Source organism: Eimeria necatrix, genomic scaffold (genome assembly GCF_000499385.1).
Source record: "Eimeria necatrix Houghton genomic scaffold, Enh_scaff282, whole genome shotgun sequence".
Classification (NCBI taxonomy): domain Eukaryota; phylum Apicomplexa; class Conoidasida; order Eucoccidiorida; family Eimeriidae; genus Eimeria; species Eimeria necatrix.
Window position 1 is genome coordinate 1 of NW_013653372.1, and position 23,313 is coordinate 23,313.

At 53.6% G+C, this 23,313-nt stretch overlaps 2 protein-coding genes across 2 annotated transcripts; both read left to right on the forward strand.

Moving 5' to 3' along the window:
* Positions 1-1,795, forward strand: ENH_00038620 (hypothetical protein; the record flags this gene model as incomplete). The annotated part of the gene is made up of 1 exon (XM_013580606.1): positions 1-1,795. A coding segment is annotated over one exon (1,795 nt), but the record flags the coding sequence as incomplete, so codon positions are not given.
* A 7,704-nt stretch (positions 1,796-9,499) lies between these two features.
* ENH_00038630 (hypothetical protein, conserved) lies at positions 9,500-23,303 on the forward strand (the record flags this gene model as incomplete). Its single annotated transcript, XM_013580607.1, has 11 exons — positions 9,500-9,920; positions 10,170-10,976; positions 11,076-11,304; positions 11,418-11,745; positions 12,027-12,463; positions 12,636-12,840; positions 13,148-13,391; positions 13,496-16,296; positions 16,459-17,175; positions 17,363-20,262; positions 20,849-23,303. The coding sequence occupies 11 exons, from the start codon at positions 9,500-9,502 to the stop codon at positions 23,301-23,303; spliced, it is 11,544 nt and encodes a 3,847-aa protein (XP_013436061.1).
* Positions 23,304-23,313: the final 10 nt, after the last annotated feature.

The window sequence follows — 23,313 nt, forward strand, 5'->3', positions numbered from 1 at the left end:
AAGTGGGGGTTCGGGCGACCTGGGGAAAGAAGCAGAAGATGCACTCCAGGCTCTTTCATTCAAAGTTGAGGAAAACGTGCAGTCAGAATATGAAACAAGCCCCACAACAGGCGCTGGAATTTTCGGCGGTGCGTTTCCTGCAAAGGCTCAACGAACGTACTTTGCAGCTGCCATTGCTGGATTTCTAATTCTCGTTTTGGCGTGGTCTTTGAGAACAAAAGGCAATATCGAGCCAAATAAGAACCACTTACCTGTTGAAGGAAATACTGCAGTTCCAAGCCTACCAGGACAGGGTGGTGCAACGGGCGCACCAGAGCAACCACCGGGCCTGCAGCAGCCTCAGGTGCAGCCACAACCCGTAACGATTCCACAGCCGCCACCAGTTTTTCAGGTTGTGCCGCCTGAGCAACCGCCTCAAGTTGTTCCACCTCCTCCGCCCCCTCAAGAACAGCCGCAAGTAGTGGCAGCGGAGCCAAGCAAGCCAGAGGAGCCAAAAGTTGAGGAGACACCAGTGACGACGAAAGAGAGCCACAAAGAAACGAACCTCGTTGGTGAACAGAAACCTCCACAGCCTGAGTGGCCTCCTGCTGCAGGGGGTGGCGAGCCGGGCAACTATGACCCCGAAGATGCAGCAGCACCTACCGCAGATGACCCTGGTGTTGCTGCACATGAAGCAACACGGGAAGAAGAAGCTGAAGCACCAGCACAAACAGAAGCAGTGAAGCAGAAGATCACTGACGCTTCTACAGCGTTAAAAGCGGCTTTGGATGAGTTTTCGCAAAATGCTAACAAGGCTGGAGCAGATGTGCAACGGGACTTTTGCCGCCGGTATATCCCTGGAATTACAGGAGGTGCAGATCACTTGGGTGCTATAGCCTACGCCCAGTCCCTTGTAGATGCAGCACTTCAACTAAATCCAAAAGAGTCTGCTAGTCTTCGTGAAAAAACAACGCACTTGGTGAGGGTAGCTTTTGCAACTTCACTGTTGGAGGCAATGAGCATGCGTATGAAAGAACTAAAAGCAAATAAGGAACGGTTTATGGAATCTGCTGACGCGAAAGCGCATTCGCGAAGGGCCTCGACAGGCTCTACAGATTCGAGGGACACTGTAGAAGAACCAGCTGTGGACTTAACGCCTGTGAAATTCTCCTACTTCTTAAAGAAATTCAATAAACATCTGGGCGGCATCTCGGATGCTGTAAAACGGGCTGACAAGAGAGAAAAAGAGGCAGGAATGGCAACGATTCAAGGCGATGTCACAAAGTATCAAGCAGAGTGTCTCATGGAGTTTCTAGCTGGCTCTATCATACAGATCTTGGGTGACCGAAAAGTTCCAGACAAGATGGCCCAGCACTTCAGTCGATTGGTGGGTGATCTGGGAGAATTTTGCGATCAAAATAAGGGCATGCCTCACCAAAATTCATGGACTAATTACCTTTCCAGGTTTGAATGCCCGGCGAGCGTGATTGAGAAGGCTGAGCAGCGGTTTAACAACCTTGGAATCTTTGGGGCACTCACCGATTTTCTCTCCCACATTTCCCAAGCTCTAGTTAAAAGGAGAACAGCTGATCACCACGACCCAAAGTATTTAGAGCATCTAGAAAAACACTGGAACGTCGCCCAGTTGCAGAAGCTTGCAGAAGAAATCATAGATGCTGACCGGCGAGGCAAGGAGAAAGCTTACCAGCTTAAACAGGATATACTGGAAGCTGCAGGAGACCTCTTGGAATTCGAAGCTGCTCCAGCAGGCGAAGCTGACGTGCAACTTTTAAAGGCGGGAATTGCTTTACTTTGAAATGTCAGGTTCATCAGTGGCTTAAGGTGACTGTGCTTTTCCCGCTGGCAGGCCGCTCTCTACGTAATGGGCATGCTTGATCTCAGTCTCTGGCTCAACTGCTGTTTATGGGGCCTCCCTGCGCTTGACTCGGCGAGGCTTCTAATTCCCCAAGTTGCTTCTTTTTGCTTCACCTGAGCCAACGCGCGGTTTTCTGTGGCTGCTTGGTGGTCTATAGGGGGGCCGACAGACGAACTCACCAGTCGTACTCATCTACTATGGGGAGCTGAATTTAAAGACAGTGCCATAATCGGGCAGTAGGCTAAAACACAGCTGAAAAGGGCAGCCTGCTTCAGGAGACTCAATTGGCGCCTCGGGGGCCCTTAACAGATGCCGCCGCTCAAATCCACCAGCAGCTTCGTCAGCTTGCCTCAGTATGTTTTATTTCTGTGGGCTGGGTATCGATGCACACAAAAACTTCTTCTGTGGCGCTGCGGGTGCTGCGATTCGCCGCTTCTGCCGCTGGCACTACATGTAGTTGCTATACATTGTAACTGCTGCGTCTCTGAGGCTACTTTTCTTCCAGCGGCTTATTGCGAAACAGTAAATAAGTGCATGCGGAGGGCGAGGTGCTGCAGTTGGAATTTCTAAAGCTCCAGGTGCTTCTTTTATTCGCTTCATCCGCTTCTTCAGAGCCTGGTGCTCTGGTAAAAGGCTGCTACATTTTTGCGGCGCCTGACTGTTTCGCCTTTGACTCTCAACCACTGGGGACCGGCAGGAACGGAAACCTAAAAGCATACGGACCCTGGTCCCTCGTGGAGAGGACTCATAAATAACAAGTAGAGAGGCTTTACCTTCTCTAGCAGTTTTGCGTTCTACTTTCCCTTGCTGCTGTATTTCGGGCGTGTACCCCCGGGAAAGCTGCATAATGCTGCGTGACATTCCAACTGCCTTTTCGAAAGAAACTGTGAATACACTTATTGCAACCCCATGCAGCTGCTACCTTGTATAGCTTCAGGTGGGCTGATCCAGTGGAGCCTTCTGACCCTGCAGAACCAAGACAGTATACTTTATTAAGTTTGTCCACGTAAAATATGCAGTCTGTCCTTCCCAACACTGCCTACTGTTGCTCTCCATCAGCCCGAGGTAACGTTTTTTGCTGGATATTTGGGGCTGTCTGAAACTGACGGAAGGTGCTGAAGAAAGTGTTGCTGACTCCGCCGTCACTGGAGCAGAAAGAGGCAGAGAAAACGAAATAGCAGTCGAATTTGAGGAGGAAATTAAAAATTAGCTGGCTACGACGCAGTATGCTAGGTTGGAAAAGGGGCAACAATGCTGGAGTCGCCAACTTTGCTGAGCACTTGGTATCAGCATTCTAACCTATCAAACAACAATTAGAGACTGTTGCGTTCACCTCAGGACCACTTACTCCTCAGGACCATTTATTCGAGTTGACTAGCCAGTTCATCAACGTGCCTGTTATAAGTGCCGTGAGAGCCAACTCGTACGGCTAAATTGAGCCAGGGTTGCAGAAGCCGAAGCATCTATGGAGAGTGGTGCTTCGAGGCGTCGCAAATGAAGAGGAGGATGTGCGGACAGGCAAAACGGTTTAGAGGGCTTTTTAGGCCGAAAGAGGCGACGTAATTGATTAAAAGAAGTGCCAAGCTGTGCCATGCATTACCGTGCGTTGAAAAGGCTTGAGTAGTAATTACGTGGCACGTAGTACGTTTCCCAAGACGCTCCCTTAATGTATCCCAGTCCGTTCCCTGTCGACAGCTGCGGACTTTCCCCTGCGGCATTTTAAAGCACGGAGCCATTTTTGCGTTGAAAACTTCGTAAGGGGAAACTAATGAATTTGACCCACGTCTAATCTGCATCGGAACAAGGGTGGATCTCAGGGAAGCACTGAGCTGCCCTGGGGAACTGAGGCCGAAGTGTCGGACGCAGATATCCCTGAAGAGTCTACGACAGAGCCAACTGCAGTATTGCTAGACTTTGAAGAAGGCATTGTATGCGGCACTGTGGCTGAAAGAAACCCAGATCCGCTATTTAAGGAGTGAACAATTATCCCGTAACAGTTCCCTAAGCAGCGTCTTTCCTGTTGCCTGTTGCGGCAGGCGTCTACAAAAAAGTAAGGCGATGCGCTTCCGAATACGTGTGGCTACGAAATTTATAGTGATCTTGCAGAAGAGGTAAATTGATCATGTAGGTGCAAGGAAGTCATTCTATGCCGGAAGGAACCAAGGGGCGTTTGAGCTTCCGGCCCCTTTGCATTAACGAGATTTGAAGTGCAGCTTTTCTAGAGGGTCTTGGATTTAAAAAACTGAGCCCATACAGCTGGCAGCGGTTACGACCTTCCCAGTGTTGACAGGGACTCCACACACGAAAACATGCAGGAGGCTCCCTGATCCTGCATTTCAGAGTGCATGCAAAAGCTTGCCTGTGCACTGACGCACAAACGATGCGCCCTCCTGCAGGGGCACATTATTCTCACGGCATATAAAATCGTTTCGAAACCGCGGGTAATAGATATGAGGGCAGCTGCGATCTGCCTGCGTCAACTGCAGCGGTACACTAGTAGAAAGTTCGGGCTGCCGTGTCCGAAGTGCTCGTGCTTTGATACTTGGCTTGCATTGACTCACTCATCAAGTAGTACCGACTTTTAATAACCGAGCAGCCCGAAAAGCTCCAGATTGCTTGAGTCCCTTCATGGGGAGGCGCGGAATGCTGCTGGAGGCCGCTAACCTGGCTGCACAAGCCATTCAACTCATTGGGTGAGTTGCTGGCAAATAGTATTGTGTTCGAGGCAAGGTGCATGCATCTGGGTTCTCTTTTACCTTGGGAAGTTGAGGGCTGATGGCTGACATCCGAAATGGAGAACAAAAAGCTTTCACTTGTGTGTGAGCTGCGCGGGGTCTGTCGTCTTGACTATGCTCGCACTGTTCTTCTGGGGATGCTTTTCGAGGTTCCCACTGAACATAATAACTGCGGTTCTTTTCAGTTTCGCTTAACGCTAGCCGATCTTCATGGCCCATGCTCAGATGAGTTAAGCTCTTCGAGGCACTTGCTGGTACATATTTGAGTAGCATCCTACGTTATCGCGTGCGTGTCCCTTACTATTTTTCACTGGAGGCTTTATGGCTAGCTTGACAAAGAGGAATGAAGCACCGATCGACAATGTTACTATGGAAACTGTAGTCAGACCACACCTCAAGCCGCATGATGCCTGAGGTTCAGACGCAGGTGAGGATGCTTGTGGAATCAGACGGGAAACTGCACTACGGAGAAGAACTAGCACCGTCATATGCTGTGCTTTAGATGCTACTAGACTGTTAATGTTGGAAAATGGTCCCTCGATAGTGCCAAGCTAGCACTTTGTTCGTGGCAAAGCTTGAATGTAGCAGCCTATTAGCTGCTTACCACCCCAGCATCCTATTAGCTGCTTACCACCCCATAAATCTTGAAAAACAGAATGTGTTGCCAGTTTAGCCAACGAAGATGTACAGTGGGGCGTTCCTGCCCCTAGTAATGCAGGAGGCGGCATCTGCTGTGATGCTAATCAGGGACCCTAACATGCGTTACAATTCTGCATTCATAGCGGATCTGATTTAGAGATCCGCTAAATCAGGCGGCACGGTTCCGCATGTATCAACTTCCTTAAATGCATTAATTATTCGATGACGTGTAGGGAGAAAAGTTCTTCCGATTACCTTACCCAAGGCATAATCACATACGAGGGTTTGGTAGGCTTGCCTCAAGTGTTTGACTTTCACTATGCCTAACGGGCTTCGTCAACGAACACGCCCAGCTTTTGGGGTAGCGGGGTTTCTTTCCAACAGGTCATGGTGGACTGCTTGTTAGAGGGATTTTGGTGGATTTCTGCGCCTGCATGCTGGGACGACACAGTTGCCTGCAGAATCCCGTGAGAGCAGCACCTTGCTCACTTGAAAGCCTTCTTTCGCTGCGCAAATGTGGCGCTGCGTTTCTCCAACTCAAATGCTACCTCCCGTCAGATGTAGATCAAATATTTGATATTCACTCGGGTTTGTATCTCAAAACTGAAGGGTCATGAGTGTGTTCTTTGAATCCTAAGGACAGATATCTTCTATTGGCGCTTTATCTGTAATTTCACGAGAAAAAGCGTACAGCTGCTGGTAAAAGAGGGTGTTGACGAACAGCAGGCTGACATCAAGGCCAGGAAGTAGTCCTTATTCACGTTGCGGCTATAGCATATCCGCAGGCTAAGCTACCCGCTTGATTAGCCGCTTTGCAAGAAACTGCGCATCGCTTGTGGCTTCATGAGATGGTTGGAACAAACCTGAACCTGTCCAGTGGCAAAGAGGCGGTGATATGCATGAATTGAGTACCCACTGTGTCACTCAGCTGCTGGCCTCCATGCCCGTGACAACCTGTGGGGGCATTTAAGCTTAGAAACTGCCTACGATAGTCCATAGTGGTCCAAGTCCTCTCTAATGGCTCTATAGAAATCATGGAAAATTTTTTTACTTGTCAGTTTCTGTCTGTGGGGGAGTCTCTGTTTGACACGTGGCATTGCGCGAGACGCTGCATGAGTGCTCTGAACTTTCTCTTCCTGCCACCCTTCTGGGGTTAAAAGATCTGAGACTCACAGCACTATATCTGACTTGTCCTGCGCGTTTTCTCGCCATCGGGCATTATTGGCCGTGCTAGGAAGATTCCCGCACGTACTTCTGAGGCGATTGTGGCCGTGTTCTTTCCACATATCTTTCTAGTGGAGGGTAGCAAAGGCTGGCCAATTTGAAGACTGGTGGCAGACATGAAAAGCGTTGAGGGAAGACCCCCGGTTGGATGTAGAGCTATGCACAAGGCGTAGGTGCTAAGCCCAGGGAGAAGCTCATGCTGAAACAGTCACTGGATAATATTATAGCTGCAAGACAACCTTAGTGTAGTACTGCATCAAGTGTGTCCAGATATGTGAAGGCTGTATTTCAGTAACGTTGATCAATCTGAGAACAGTAGACCAGACAGGGATCATGCTTCTGCTCGTCTGTCCTTTCCCCTAATTTGAAGGAAGCATCTACGAAGCCACACTGGACACTTTGACCCCAAAAATGCATTTTCGATGTCGCAAGGAGGGTAATCTTTTCTTGTGTTTGTCTAGGAACATGACTACCGTGAAGACGTAGTTGCAGGCCTGGCATACGCAAAAAGATGAGCAAATAGCTTGCACTACAACCGTATCCACGGGCAGAATGCAACGACACAGTTATGTTCTAGATTCGTCCATTTGCCTCCTTAACTTTTTTTCTAACAGACTAATATCTAGCCAGCTCATCTGCACAACGGCTCCTGAAAGAACTGCGGTTAGACTTCACCTGTGAATAGCGATTCACGCTATGGGAGGCACGGGAGCTAGCGCACAAGCGAAACTGCAACTGGGAGGAAGGCGACAAAAGGCTTTTATGGACCCGACGGCTAGAATGCCTGGAGAGATGTCAGCCCTCGTGAGAATCATGCATTTTTGGCGCACAGCTGATAATCCTTTACAACCGCTGAAGGCCCCATCTGCCTGGGACCTTCAGTGGTTGTAAAGGGTAGCGCTCAAGAGGCCTGTCCTTCGCGGAAGGGGGAGGCTACTTGTGATGAGGCTACACTCACCGAACCGCCTGGGGCTTTGGCTTGGCGTGGTGAATGCTGTGCAGCTCTTCCACAGTTAGTGATTTCCGCATGTGAATTCTCTGTAGCGGGCGGTTCGCCCACGATGGATGAGGAGCTCTATCAGAGACAGAGGCGGTATTTGGCTGAATCAAACCAGGAGTTCAATGAATTTCAGCTCGAAAGGGAACTTGAAGACATGAGCAAGCTTCCACAGCATAGCCGACAGCTATTCTTCGAGTGAGGCTCCCCGAACGTCGCATCACAACCAAATACGACATTTTATGGATGTTGGAGTCTTCTGATGCCACCCTAAGCCGTAGAAGTACACCTTGCCTACACGGAGAGCCCACAGCCGACCGTCAGCCGCCCATGCTCAAGTGCAACATTTATCGTTGAGTGGTACGATACTAGGCTTACTACAGACCTCGCAGACATCAACGTCTAGCTAGGCGTGCATTAAGCGGCTTAAGACCTTCTAAGTGCGACGGGGAGAAAAAGCGCAAACTCTTTCGTTCTTGACTACGCTTTGCCGTCATGCAACCCCAGAAGGTCACTCCTGAACACTCCAAAAGCGTACAGGTCATACGGAGCACCTGGACGCAGTGTTGGGATTATACCTTCTCCACAAGTGGGCTGTATGCACTAGTTGGACAGCGTATACCGTCACGGGACTGCAGTTGATATGCTCTTTACGAAGTATGTATTTACCATATACTGTTGTGCACGGCGACCCGCTACCAATGAACACATAAAACGAAGGCCTGTGCGTTACACTAATGTCTCATCTGACAGGTCTTGCGACTACACATTGCTTTCACCCTTTGCTCATGCATGCTATGTGCAATGATGCCAGGCTCGCCGGAAGTATTTCCCACGGCAGCACATTGAACTACATTCGTGCGCGCGATGCAAGTCTTTTGTGTTATTTTTCAGCTTGTTAGTAACCACGCAAACCTACTGCTGTACGCCACTCAACGTCAAGAGTACAGAACGAGATAGTGACATTTTACGAGCCCTTTCGATGAAGTGGAGACACAGTCGCGCCAAAAGAGTGCAAAGCGTCACGCGTCAACAATTCGAAAACGACATTAAACCATCAAGTGAGCCACCAGAATGAGCTAAAGCAACAGTGGCACACCTCCGACCCCCGCCACCCCGAGTGGCCTTCAGTTACATGGGGGCAACATGGGCATTTACAGGTATGAACAGACGCCTCACGTAGCTTGCCTAGTCTTGCTTTTTGTTTTTGTTGGTGAGGAATTGAAATACTGTACAGTGGCTACAGAAGAGGGGAGGAAAGTTTGGGGCTGGGGGGCCTCTTGTGTTCGTGCTTGAAGAGGGGAACAGGCTAGAGAGTGCCACAGCTGCTGTCCTAGTGACACTACACTCAAAAATGCAGGGGCATAGTCCTCCCCTTTCTCCTTCATTTTTCTACGGCAGGCCTTAGCAGCTGCCCCTCACCCCTGCGATACAAGGAGCTCCCAGCCTCTGCACTGCAGCAGCAGCAGCAGCTGCTGCTGCAGTGCACAGCAGCAGCAGCAGCTGCTGCTGCTGCGCTGTTGCAGGAAACGCACAGGTGGGTCCTCTTGCGGCAAGAGGCCCCACCATAATCCAAAGAAACGTCTTTCCTTCGTCGTGCCGATCTTGCACGCCTGCTGGTGGCACGGGCAGCGGTGGTAACAGAAAAGGGAGCAACAGCAGCAAGAGGAGGAGGAGGAGCCGCTCAGGTGTTCGTAGATTGGGCCTCTCTGACGCGTCAGAGACAAGGGGAGTGCCCGATTGGGGTCGACAGGACGAAAGAGGGGCCCCGCTAAGTCCCAAAGGGGACATCGGCTGACCTCTTGGGGCCCCCTTAGGTAAACAAAGCCACCAACTTCTTTGGGGCTATCTCCCGCGAAGTGAGAGGTGCTCCACCGCAGTGATCTGTCTGGATAATTTCAAAGCGCCACTTTGTGTGCCCTAGCGGGTAGCGAACGGCAACACCAGCGAGGACTTCAACGGCGGCAGCAACAGCAGTGCAGCAGCAATACGGCAGCAGAAATAGCAGCAGCAGCAAGACTACTCAAAAGTATTGGCTCCCTGTCCGTAATGGGTGAGGAGGTCTCCGAGGAGGCCCCTCTCGGGGCTCCTGGGGCCCCTGGCGCTCAGTCCGACGCAGTGGCTCACCTGTGTGCTGCTCGGGGTCTCGTCAAGGAGGGACAGTCGCTGCTGAAGCAGATTGGACCCTTGCCGATGGGAGGTTTTACAAGGGCCTCTCTGTCTTCACATCAGACGCAGATTTTGTTGCACGTTTACCAGTTCTGCGAACACGCGCTGAAGCATCTTGATGCTTGTGGCTTGTCATTGGGGCCGCTGAGGGGAACTCACCAGCACGATGCAGACGCAGCAGCAATGAGGAGGAGGTTGCAGGAGGAGGAGCAGCAGCAGCTACCGGAATCTATGGCGAAGGCTGGAAAGACCCAAGGTTTCTTTGCTCTCCTAACAATGGCAGAGGCTCTGCGGGCGTTGGGTGAGTGGCTACTGTTGTCCGTGCTGGCGCTGCTTTTGGGGCTGCATCTGATGCAGCTCCTGGTAATGTAGGTGGTGGTATATAGAATCGTTACTCGTGCTGCTTTGGTAGCTTCGCCGCTGCTCTGTTCGTCTCATTCATCCGGCCCAGTATGTCGCTAGGTTTCCGCTATCTGATTTAACTTTACGAGCGAGAAGCAGTCGTTGGCCGCGTTCACGTTAGATCTTGCGCGGTTTGTTGCGGTTGCAGGCAACTACGAAGACAGTTTGCTTTGCTACACAGAAAGTCTCCAGTGGACTGAGGGCCTTTGCGGGGCAGCGGAACAAACTCGGGCCCTTTTAGCTGCTGCTGCCCTCATGTCGGATTTAGGCAGGCACACTGCTCTGGCGGCGGAAGCTGCAGAAGCAGCGGAAGCTGCCAAAGCTGCTGCTGCTGCTGCCACGCCTTCCAACCGCAAAGGAGGCACAGTCTCAGCGGCAGCAGTATCCGCTGCAACGCCCGGAAGCGAGCCAGGCACACCATCTGTGCTTCATACAGAAAGACCAACTGGAGCAAACGGCAGCAGCGGTAACCAAAGCAGGAGCTGGAGGCCCTTAAGGAGCCTCATGTCATCCAATCGCAGGAACCTCAGTTTGGTTGAAATCAGAGGACTCAGGTACTGTCGTTTTGCTCTGGAGAGCGCTCTGCTTTTGTCCCCCGGGCATCCAGCGGCCGCAGCAAGACTGATTAAAGTTTTGTTGCTACAGGGGGACTTCCCTGCGGCTGCGAAGGCACTGCAGCATGTGCTGCAGCACCAACTTAATTCGGCTACACATACACCGCGGAAAATACTGTGGCTCAGGGGACTACTGCAAGGAGACGCTGCCGCTGCTTCTGCTGCTGCCAAATTTCTTGCCAACGCACAGAGCCTCACAGACAAACAAAGCAGCAGTAACAGCAGCACCAGTGTTGACGTAGCAGCCGAAGCAGCAGCGCACGACAACGATTTGGCAGCACAGTTTCTGAAGCAACAACAGCGACGCGTCAAGCGGCAGCTTGCAGCCCTAAAAGCGGAGGGTGAGCTATTTTCTGTCCTGTTGCTGCTTGAGCTTTTGCTGTTTAGATGCATGACGACTGAATGTGCTTTTGCGGCCGGAGTTTGTGCCTGTGGTACAGATACTGCTGCGATTGAGGCCTTAGGGGGAGGGGCATCTGCCTCCTCCCGGCCGTTATTGCTGCCGTTGCCCCTTAAAGCAACGGTATCAGAAGTAACTGCAGCGACGGATTCAAAAGCCAGGGCACCTGGTGTTGCAGGATTTGCAGCAGAGGGTTCTTCTCAGGTTGCTCTTGTCTTAGATGCTTTAAGACTTGCGTTCCTCCAGGGAATGTCGGATGGAAACATCAAGTAAACCTAGCTGCCGGTGCTGCCGTCACTATCTGCGCGACTGGCCTGTAGAGGGGTGTAACGGCACTTTCATGTTCGTGTGTTGTTGCTGCTGCTGTCGTGCGTTTCTGCAGTCTCGGGCATGCCGCGAATGTGCCGGCTGTACTTGTGGCAAGAGACCTGCCGCTGTCAATTCCTGCTGCTGCAGCAGCCACAGTAGCACCAGCCACAGCGCCACCAGAGATGGCGCCAGCGCCAGCGCCAGTAGCAGCTCCTGCAGCAGCACTGGCAGCAACGTCAGCGACTCAGCAGGCGACAGCATCTACTGCTGCCCAGTGTCGCAGTGGTAGCACTAGTTGGTTGTGGGGTGGGCCGTCACTGCAACAGCAGCAGCAGCAGCAGCAGCAGCGTAGCAGAGGACGATTGCGGAGTGAGAAGCCGCGCCGTCTCAAGTTCTTGCAGGTACTTGGTTCATTCTCTTCCTTTCTGTTCCCGTAGAGCCGCTTTTTGCACGGGTTTTTGGCTCGAGTAGCTTAGACACCGCGTATCCTTGGTTTTCTTGCTTGCGTTCGCTTATTTGTCATCACCGGTGTGTATCTCTATCCTTGGCTCCATGTTCTCCCTCTCTGTCTCTTTCTCTTGTGCTTGCTTCTCCTTGCCCCAGCTGTACCTTGGTACTTCTCATTCCCGTTCTTTACCTGCTGCTGCCTCCCAATATGCTGTCCCTGTGTTCAATGCTGTAGGAGAGTGACGCATGGCAATCAAAGACTCCCTTTTCCTTATGGAAGGCCTGGGGTGCTCTGCTTCGAATGCCAACAGCACACAGAGAGGCTGCCTTGAGCAGTTCCGCTTTTGAACACAACGCGGCAATTGACGTGCTGTGGGGCGACTTCTCAGTGTTTTCGCATTTGCTCGGGGGGCCGGGTGCGGAGGCTGCGGCGGCGGCAGCTGCGGCGACGAACGTGGCCACGGGCCCAGCACCGGGAGCATCGGCTGGGGCCACTGGCACTGCAGCTGCACCTCCAAGTAGAACGTGCAGCAGCAGAAGCAATGCTTCGGCTGCAGCAAAGGCAGCGGCTGCACAGCTGCAGCCCCCGTCTAGTGTGGCTTTACCGGTCGTCCCTCCGCCTTCTCTTCAGTGGACACTCTGGCAGCTGCAAACCACTATTGACTCCATATTGTTCGTCACTTTTTCTTTTCAGCTGCTGTTGCCTTACCGCTAATCGTGGGACTGCCAGCTAGCTTATGTCATTTGCGTGGTTTGCAGCAGCAACAGCTATAGTCACTCCCGTAACTGCAGTGATAGAAGAAGCAGAGGCGGCCCGCTTGTTTTGTTTTTTTGCGCTGCTCAGGGTTGGAAGAGAATCAGCAACGGAAAAATCAGGGGACACAGAGTTAGCGAAGAGCAGCAACAGCTGCCAGCAAGAACAACAGCAGCGGATGCAGGAGCAGGAAGCTGGGGAAAAGCTGCTGCTCCAGCAGCTAGCTGCCACGTTTGGCGTCTCCTCAGCTCATCGCCGCAGCGAAGAGATTTCCCTCCTTGAGACTTCTCTTAAGGTTAGCAACTGGCCCGCTGACGCCTTTCGCAGATTTTTAGATTTATGTTCCTCTATCTTGGTGTGTTGATGCCTGCTTCTGTGCATGCTGTCTGTCTGCGCGTTCGCGTCTTTACCGCATTTTTGTCCATTTTCTCTTGCAGCTTTCTTGAAATGGAAGCATCAGCTTTGCTGCTGCTTCCATTTCAAGAAAGCTGTAGCTCCTGTATGTATGGTCTGCTGATGAAATTTTTTCAATTATAGGCGTTTGACATCACACCTCAGCCACAAGTGCGCCGTTTTGCTACGTCTGCGTTGTGGTTTGGCAGGTTGTCGAGGTATTGCTGTCTCCACAGAGCCTTTCGTCACGGTGGCCGGAGCTGCCCTGGGGCAGAGGGGTAGCACTGCGGCTACGGGATCTGCTGCAGCTGCTGTTAGGCGTGGGCGCTGCACTGTCAGCCGAGGTGCCAGTGGCAACCGCGAAGGCAGAGAGCACTAACGGTGCAGCAGCAAGGCTTGCAACATCAGAACAGCCAGCGGAAGTGTGGGGCAGAATTTGCCTTGCTGCAACGTGTAAGCTACCGCCTCTGCGATAGCTACAGTAGTTCCTGACTTCAAACGTATCTCTGCTTTACAATCGTTGCGCACTTTTTCGTTTGTCTGTTTCTGTGTTTCAGCTGCGCCAGGACAAGCAGCAAAGCATGCGAGGGCGTTTCAGCACTTTTTTAGTGCAGGTGTGGCTGAGCGTGCTGCGCTTGCCTTGATGCATGCAGCAGCAGTAGCGCTTGACGCCCACCCTGAGCGGCAGCAGCAACAGCAGCAGCTCATGCCGGTGAAAGAAGCGCAGCAGCTCCTTGATGTTGCCGGAGACTTGCTGTACGCAGTTTCTGTGGCGCTGCAGTGCAGCGGCTGCAGTAAGAAAGAGGCTAGCGGAACAACAGCTCCAGGAGCAGAAGTGGATAAGGAACGTAACAGCAGGCTTCAACGCGCCATGGCATGGCTAATGCTGTTGCAGCGGCATTCCGCAGCGGCACGTGGCGAGGCTCTAACAGCACCAGCCGCTACTGCTGCGGCAGCAGCTTTCACCGACGATGGGGCGACAGATTTTGATAGGGGGGAGGGGTCTGCAGCGGCCTTAAGTGCACTGTTGCTGCTTCTTGACGACCTTGACCCTCAAAAGCAGTTTCAGCACCAAGGAGAGGAGAATAGTCTCCTGCCGTCTTTGGATCACCTTCGGTCTCAGGCTGTCGCTGCGGTGATTGCCGAAGGCCTGGAGGTACATGAGTTGCTTCAGTCTGATCCCCGCGCGGCTGCGCTTTTCGCCACTTCCACCACTACCAAACAGTGCCACCAGCGACAGCAGCATCAGGAAAAGGAGATACCGGAAGATAAGGCGTCGTTCGAGTCCGTTTCGTCTAGAGTCTTGAGCGCAGAGGTTGAAGCCTCCCTGCTCGCTGCCGTTGCTGCTGCACAGCAGCAGCTGGATGCTGTCTCCAAGCGAGTGCATGCAGAGATACATGAGCGAACAGTAGCAGCTGCAGCTGCAGCGGACGATGAACAGCAGCCGCAGCCGCAGCAGCAGCAGCAGTCTTCGCAAACGAGCATACTTAGCGCAGAAACGCAAGAAGAAGTTCTCTGTCTTATCCAGTCATTCGTCCCATTCTTCTCTCGGGTGTCTAGGCAGCTCTCTCTACTCTCTGCCTCAGAGCTGGACTTGGGTGCGGGGAAGGTCCCCCCCGCTGTGGAAATTTGCCCCACAGTACACTCGTTTGTTTTGTCTCTCATGTCTCTTTATGGAGACATCTTCGCTGTATTGGCCCTTCGCGCAGCTCGGTCACTGGATGATTGTGTTTTCCCTTTTGCTGCCGTCACAGCAGCAGCATCAGCAGCAGATACGGCTGCAAAAACTTTACGGGGTTGCCCCTTCCCATCCGCCGAATTGAAGGAGGATTTCGTCTTAGGTGTTGTTTCTTCGCTTCCCGTTCTTCTGTCTTCTTTGCAGGCCTTCAGAGTTTTTCTCTACGATACTCCAGAGGCCCCTCTTGCTGCATCTGCATCAGCAGCACCACCTGCCGCAGCACCAAGAGGTGCAGCAGCAGTGCAAATATCAGAGGATAACGCAATGTCAGACGCTCCTGATGCGCAGCGACAGCAGTATCTGCAGCAGCAGCGGCTGCAGGAATCTGCGGCAACTGCAGTGCCAACTGCTGAGTTGTTGGGTGAAAGCGGAAAATTGCCTTCACTTGCTGCTGGAGTCTGTATGTGGGGAGTTGCTGTCGGTTCTCCATTTGCTCGTTTGGTGGCTCCGCTGTCTCCGCAGCAAATAGCGGAAGACCTCAAACTAAAGCCTGACAGCAGCGGCAGCGGCGGAGGCGGCGCTCCTCTCCTTGCCACCGCGTTAGGGGCACCTATTCCTGTCTCGACTATATTCGCTGCAGGTGTTCCAGTGTCAGGTTGTTTCCTTCACCCGACAGTGGTACGCCTTGCCGTGGGTATTTCATCGTTTATTTTGGCGGAGCTCGTTGCTGTTGCTTCTGTCTGCTGCTGCTGCTTCCTTACGGGTGAAACGAAGAGGTTTAGCACTTTGCCCATAGCGGGGTTGCCAGCGGGGGCAGCGGCAGGGGCCCTGAACAACAGCTCTTCAGGAGGAGCGGCGGCAGCAGCGGCAGCCGCAGCAGTTACTGCGGCAGTTACAGCACGAAAGGGAAGCCTGTGGAAGGACGTTGTGAACAGCAGCCAGATCATTCGGTTGGGGCTATGCGCTCTGCTGCAGCTGGCGGGAGCTCCCCTGGAATGTGCAGGGACAGCTGGTCAGCCTCAGGCAACAGGTTCGTCGGCAGCTCCTATCAGAGTCCGTTGGCAGATGCATCCCCTGACTTTCCTGGCCCCGACAAATAACCAAGTCGTATCCCCTGGAGGCGATGGCTGGGGAGGGTTGTGTAGCTCGCCTGTTCTGGGAGCCTCGCAGCAGCAGCGTGATGGGACCGCTACAGCAGCGGGTGTCGGAGGTGCAGCAGCAGGTGGTACTGTCCTCAACGGAGGGGGTGTAAGCATCTTTGAGACGGCTGACGAAAGGGCAGCCCTGGATGCGAGTGAGTATGCGTTGAGACTGGCCCATTTGGTATGGGGAGCGGTGGAGGTGGAAGTGGCTGTAAGAGAGCTGCAGGACATCGGCGCTCAGCAGCAGACTTCTGGGACCGCCGCTGCTGCTGCTGCAAATGCAGCTGCTGAAAAGGTCAAGGCAGCGTCTGCTGCTGCTGCTACTACAGCTGCAACGCCGATTCCGCCAAGCGGAGGCATCAGTGGCGGAAGCAGCAGCAAGAGTAAACGCAGCCAATCACACTACCCCAAGCCCCCTGTTTCGCAACCCTTACCACTTCAGTGCCTCCCTGGCTGGCTTCGCAGTTGTTACTGGAGCGAGGCAGAGCTCCCCTGGGACAAATCAGATGCTGAAAAGGAGTCGGAAGCGGAGACGGAGGTAAGCACGTTACGGGTGGACACGAGGGCACAGAAATCGGTTTGATGTTCTTTTTAAGGCTGCTTCCATGCCTATTGCAGATGTTGGTGGGCAGGATGGTGCTGGATTACTGTAGTAGCTGCGTTGCCATTTGCTAGTGCCGCTTTGGTTGTGATGCTGCAGCGAGGCCTGAAGCAAGCAGCGGGAGTCGAGCTGTTTTTGCCACCCGGGATAGCGACGTCTTGTCTGCCGCTTTCTTGTCTCCTCGTTGCTTTGCGATGCTTGCGTATACCTGCCATACGGAGATACGAGCGCGAGCTGCAGCCTTTAGCAGCCGCATCTGCTGCTGCAGCGGCAGCAACAGAGCGGCAGCAGCCGCAAGTGACTAAAGAGACCCTGGCCGCAGTTACCTGTTGCAGGAATGTTTTTGTTCTGGTACCCCTCGCTGGGAGGTTGATGCTGCTCTCCCGTGCTGCAACAGCAGCACCTGCGCTCGCTCCAGGTGACGTCCCTGCTGCTCCCTTGGCTGCACGGGATGCAGCAGCAGCAGCTGCTGCGGCTGCACGGGGTATCCCTCTGTTATGGGGCCCTCCTGGAAGTCACGCAGCCGCTGCTGCAGCAGCAGCTGCCGCAGCAGAGGCCAATGGATGGAGGTGGGAGGCTTCTGAAGTGTACGACGTGACGGGGGACATATCTTACAAGCTCGCTTGCTGCTTTATGCTGCTGTACGGGCAGCCTCTACTGCCTCGTCAGCCGCCGCCTCTAGACAAGTTGACTATACAGACAACGAAGGAGAAGCTTAAAAATACATTTATCGAAGTATCCCTCCCCACTACCATGCTTGGGGTGTACATACACCGCAGTGTGCAGAGGTGCACTGGATGGAGTCTTCATGAGAACGTATGCCTGATACTACTGCCAAAATTTGCGCTAGTAGAAGCAACTGTGGCTAGAGCAGCTCTTGAATGCATATTTGCCACTAAGTGCACATAGAGTAGAATGCCTTGATGTCCACAGGTGTCAAGTCACTGTAAGCCTGGATGCATCATCGTTCTGTCTCGTTGCTTCTTGTCTTGTGCCTTTTCAGTCCTTCGCTGTCAATTCCCTACTGGCACCTTCGCGAGAGACGCGCGAGTTTGCGCGGTTCGCGGTTTCTGCTGTGGATCTGTTTTGTTTCAACAGCGCAAAGCCCCCAGAGGGCAGCAGACCGTCCTGTGTTCCTCCTTTCCTCACAAATTGCAGCAACAGCAGCAATGCCAGTGCATGCTTCTGCTGCAACAACAACGGGGATAGTTTGTGGGAATGTTTAGGGGAGCCCCTGGCGGCTCCCCCTTACCTCCGTCGATTTTTAATTGACTCGAATGGCGTCGGGTCAGTCTCTCCGTTCACGCTGCCGCACAACACTTCGAGGTCCTGCTGTCTTCCCACTTTGCTATCGGTGTGTAGTTACGGCCGAGCAGAGGAGTTGTCGCTCCTTTCCCCTGCTCCCAAACCACATTTTCCATTTTTCATGCAGTTCATACCTAGGCATCAGCAGCAGCAGGTGCTGGTGCCTGATCGCATTGCCCTGACACCCCTCGCCGTGCTGCAGCACCACAACACGGAAATGCAGCAGCTGCTGCAACAGCAAACGGCGTTGATGCTATTGCTGCTGCCGCCTGATGCCGCTCATATGCTGCGCAGCCAGTCACTTGCTGCAGTAGGGGGGCGTATACCTCCTCTTCCGCTCCTCGAGGCAGCTCTCCAGGTGCCTGCTGCTGCTGCACCATTTGCCGCGGTTGTTGGTGCATCAAATGCCGTTGCTGCTTCTGCTGTGGAGCTGCTCACATCACGGCCCACGCATCTGTTGCCAGCATCCCTGAGGCAGTACCCGCTGCATTTACTGCTGCAGCTGCTGCAGTCGCAAAGGTCTGCTGCAGCAGAGATTGAGGCCCTCGAGAGAATAGGCTTGGCGACAAGAGCAGTAGCGGGAGGGCCCCCGAACAATCCGTTGCTTTGGGAGGCACTGCGGGCGGTACTGGTGGAGTTGACGCTACTGCTATGCGACCGTTTCGCCTCCACTGGAGGGTGGAAGCAGCAGCTAGAGCTTCAGCAGGAACAACAGCAGTATTGGGAGTGGGTGGTTGCCGAGGGGGAAAAGGTGCCTTCTGCTTTTGTGCTGGTTTTGTTGTTTGCTCAAGCTCAACTTGTTGCCAATGTGACGGCCGCACTATGGCGGTGCTTCGTGGAACTTAACCGTAATAGAACCAAAGCACAAGCAGCAGATGGTACGGCCGATGAAATGTTGTTGGACACAGTCAGGGCCTTCAGTCCCAAACATCTCAGCGGGGCGGAGGCCGAATGGTCCTACCTTGCGGCTAAGACAGATGCGCTCTTGCTTCTGCTGCTGCAGTTCTCTCACTTAAAGTCACACGCAGCAGCAAAAGCAGGGTTAGCTGCAGATGCGCCGGAAGGTGTAGGTGGCGCAGCTCCAATGGCTGAGGATTCGGATTCCATTAGCAGCAAGGGAACACTTGCAGCGGCAGATATTGCATTGCAGCACGCACAGTGGTGGCGGCGAGTGGCAGAGTGCCGCCGTCTTTCATCTCTGTTTTGTCTTTCGTCTCTTGCTGGCAAGGGTGAGGAGCTTAGTGAGCGACAGCAGCATATTAAGCAGCAGCGTGGCGTGTCAGTAAACCTCTCTTTCCGTCAGTTGCTCTCTTTGGCTTCCAGCAGCAGCAGCAAAAGCACAAAGAAGGACATACTACTGCTGTACGGCTTTGCAGTAGAGGCGAGCCGTCTTCTGTCGTTTGTCTTCAACGGGTCCTTGCCGGAGAGTTCCTGTGAAAGTCTTGCTGACTGGGTAGAGCCTCTGAAAGAGGGAGCGGAGGAATTAGAGGGCAGTGACACCATAAAGAATGCCTTGGGTTTGTCGGCTTCATTTGAGAGGGCACGGAAGTGGGCGGAGCCGTCTGCTTTCTTTTTTTCTTTGATGTTAATCCGCTCAAAGTGCTTCAGAAGGATTGCTGCAGCCGCTGCTGCACCGCCGGCAGCAGAAAACTGTGTTGGGCAAGGCAACGATACAGCTGCGGCTGCTGTTGCCGCCGTTGCTGCCGCAGCTGAGGCTGCCTATCCCCAACGCCATCCAGATATTGTTGCGCTGACGGCAGCTGCTGCAGCAGCGGGCCAGGCCAATGCAACAGAAATCAGCAGCAACGCTCCCAACGGCGACAGCAAAGCCGATGCATCGCAGCTTGCAGGAGCATACGGCGCGGCAGCAGCTGCGGGTGTGGCAGGAACAGGAGCAGCAGCCGGAGGCGCCCAGAAACCAGGCGCTGCAGCAATGGCTAGCAGTTTGAATGCAGTCGCGCTCTGCGATGCTGCTGATGCTTTGCTGGTGTCCTGCATCCAAGCTTTTGGGGCGGACAGCATGTTGAGGAGTGAGGGGAAGCCGCAGCAGTTAGTGCCGTCCTCCCCTCGCGGCAGCAACTATCTGAACCGGCCTTCTGACGGCTCCAGCAGTAACAGTAATGTTGGCAGCAACAGCAGCATCAACGATTGTGGAGGTGACGAGACAAGCGGGAAATCGGAAGCGCGAGAGGATGGCCGTCGATTTGTGTCCTGCCACGTGTCTCTCCAGCTGTTCTTGCAGCATGCTGGTGATATAGAGAGCCTTGTTGAAGCAGAAGGGGACCTTATGCCGCTCGTGTTGCCACTGTATAGGCTGCATGCGCTGCGGGTTAGGCTGCTGCTACAGTCGGGGGGAAGATTGTGGCGCCTCGCTGCTCTTTTCCCATGGAAGTACAACAGCAAACATCAGCATCGTGAGGCGATTGAGGCTTTAGACGCGGCACTGTATATGTGGCGAACGGGCAAAGTAGAGGCTCTTCTGCAGCAGCAGCAGCAGCAGCAGCTGGTGCTTCCGGGTGACCACTTGCTGCCCCTGCGTAGCGAAGCAGATGTTATGAGGGACGCTGTTGATGCTCTACAATATTTAGCATCCAAAAGGTAACTTATTTGTTTCCAATATTGCTTGCTTTTCATTTTATTCTCGCGCATCTTGTCCCCTGAGAATAGCTTGCTATTTTCTCCGCTTGCTGTTTTCTCCGCCACTGCTCCCTGTTAGCTACTTATGCATACCTCTTCATCTCGCCCTTTGCGCGTTTTCTCTGTTTCTTCGTAACTGTGTCGTGCAAGGACACAGAGATGCACGGCATGCGTGTATAAGCTGTTGGGTGGAAGTACAGAAAATTGCCCTTGTGCCCGAGCCTGCATGCATACGCATCCAGAACATTCTGCATTTGCTCCTACTTACGTATGCAACGGGTGGATATATAAGTATTAGTAATTTACTTATAAATGGATTTTGCACACTTGCTTACGCTCCAATATGATACAGTTCGGTCGTAGGGCACTACGCAAGAGCATTGAGTAGCAACTTATGATAAACGTCGGCTGCCATTTGATTTTCTCGTCTGCTTCTAAATCGTTACCTGTGGCTGTTTATAATTGCCTGTTTTATGCCAGCCGTTTATCTTTCGCGTGCATTCGTTTATCTGCCAAGGCCCACAGTTTGTTACATTTTTTGATTCAGGCAACTGGGCCTGTGGGCTTCCACGCCTCGTTACCTGGTGACGCGTCTGTGCTTGGCTGCGGGCGAGTTTGGGGCTGCATGCAAGCAAATGAAGCACTTGTTTTCGCGCGGCTCCATCAGATTAGCTCCTCCTGACTCATGGATGAGCAACCAGTACCAGGCGTTCAGGGCCCGCCGTCGCAGCTTCGATTGCAGACGTCTGAAAATATGCTACCTCCTTCACGACACAATCAGGGGACTCGCACAGGGCGCTCTGGCTGCAGCTGAGGAGGGGAAGCAGCAGCAGCTTCAGGAGCAACAACATCGACAAGCAAAGGAACAGCAACAGGCCGTTGTGTTGCCTGAAGGGTGGGTGTATGGTGGAGTGGAGAGAATAGAGAGGTTGGATGAGCTGCACGCAGCGATGAAGATTCTTGTGGAGGCTTTGGACGTGCAGCTGAAGTTGCTGCGTCGGTTGCAGCTGCGACTTCAGCAGCAGCAGCTACAGCAACAGCAGCAGCAGCAACAGCAGGAGGCAGTGGATGAGGAGGTACGACTGACCAGCGTGCCGTTGCAAGTGGAGATAGTGCGCCTTCTGATGACTGTTGCCACTGAAGCTTTTGCGGCGCTGACGGATGCAACTCCGGAGGTGCTGGACATGAACGAAATGAGACAGGCAATTAGCATCATGTTTCCACAGAACGAGGTCCCTCCGGCTGAGTTGCAATGCACGTATACTCCAGATACAGCCGCTATTGACAAGAGGTTGCTCGTCTTTCTGCGTGATATGGTCTCTTCTACCCGTTCTTGTCTCCAAGATCTTTCTGAGGGCGCCGACGGGGAGTTGCAAGGGATTCCCGGGGATAACGCGGACGGTCCCTTCCACGTGCTGGAGTGCCTTTTCGTGCAGCTGGAATCGGTATTTGTGGCTGCATGCAAGAAGCTTCTTTACTGCAACCCCCCAGCGTCGCAGCATGCAGTTAGTATGCGTCTCAGCATGGGCCAGCAGGTTCGCTGCAGCACACAAATGAGAGAAATCGATGAAGGCAGGGAGGCACAGGCTGCTCTTCAGAAAGCCCTTAGGGCAGACGGGGGCTTGGGAAGTGGCGGGGGTGTGACAGGAAGGGGAAGAGGCAGGGGCAGAGGAGGATATGGGGGCAGGGGAGCAGCGGCTGCTGCACGAGCTGCTTCCGCAGCAGCCGCTGCCTCGGCTATTAGTAGCACTCCTGCTGCTTCTGCTGCTGCCGCTGCTGTCGGCGCTGCCACCACAAGGAGCATCAGCAGACAGCAACGCAGAGCGGCCCGCAGCCAAAAAATGGGCGGGGAGTATTTTGAGGGCCACATCTCTGATGGGGAGCAAATACGTACAACAGAAGACACGTCACAGCAGCAACAGCAACTGCTTCAACTGCAGCAGCAGCAACAGCAGCAACGGAGGCAGGCGCAGCTGCAACCGCAGCAGGAGCCACTTAAGCAACAGCGCTTGCCGCAACACCTGCAGCCACAGCAACAGGTCCAGCAGCAACAGCTCCTGCAGCAACAACTGCAACAACAACAGCAACTGCAGCAACAGCAGCGCCAACTGCAGCAGCAAGCGCAATTGCAGCAGTTGCGCCAGCCACAGCTCCAGACTCACCAGCTGCAGCAGCAGCTACAACAGCAGGCACAACAGCAGCAATTGCGCCAGCCGCAGTTACAGCAGCTGCAGCAGCAGGCACAGCAGCTGCAGCAGCAGGCACAACAGCAGCAGTTACGCCAGCCCCATCTGCAGGCACAGCAACTGCAACAGCAGGCACAGCAGTTGCAGCAGCAGTTGCAGCAACAGCAGCAGCTGCGCAGTGTGCCGACACATTTGCAACAGTTGCAGCAACAGCAATTGCAGCAGCAGCAGCAGCTACATCAGCAAACGCTACAGCAGCAATTGCAGCAGCGGCAGCTGCAGGCGCAACAGTTGCCCCAGCCCCAAATCCAGCAGCAACAACAGCAGCTGCAGCAACAGCTGCTCCAGCAGCAACTACAGCGTCAGCAGCAGCTGCAGACACAGCAAAGGCAGCAGTCTCTTTCAACACCTCAGCTACAGCAGCAGTTACTGCTGCAGCAACGTCAGCAGCAGTTGCTGTTGCAGCAGCGCCAGCAGCAGCTGCTGCATCAGCAGCACCTTTTGCAGCTTCAGAAGTCTGGCTTGACGGGAAAAGAACAACAGCAAGTAGGCACTGCAACCCAGATGCAGCAGCAGCAACTGCAGTTGCAGCACCACTTTCTCCAACAACAGCTGCTTCAGCACCAACAGCTGCTACAGCAGCAGCAGCAACAACTGCTGCAGCAGCAGCTGCAGCAAGGCGTTGCTGACAAACGTGGCCCTGCATGGGCGTCTCCAGGGGAGCAGCAACAAAAGAAGCAAAGAGCTGGGGGAGGAAATATTAGCAGCAGCAGTAGCGGCGCTCCAGGTGAGGCCGAGGAGCTTCAGCAGCAGTGATGAACAAATT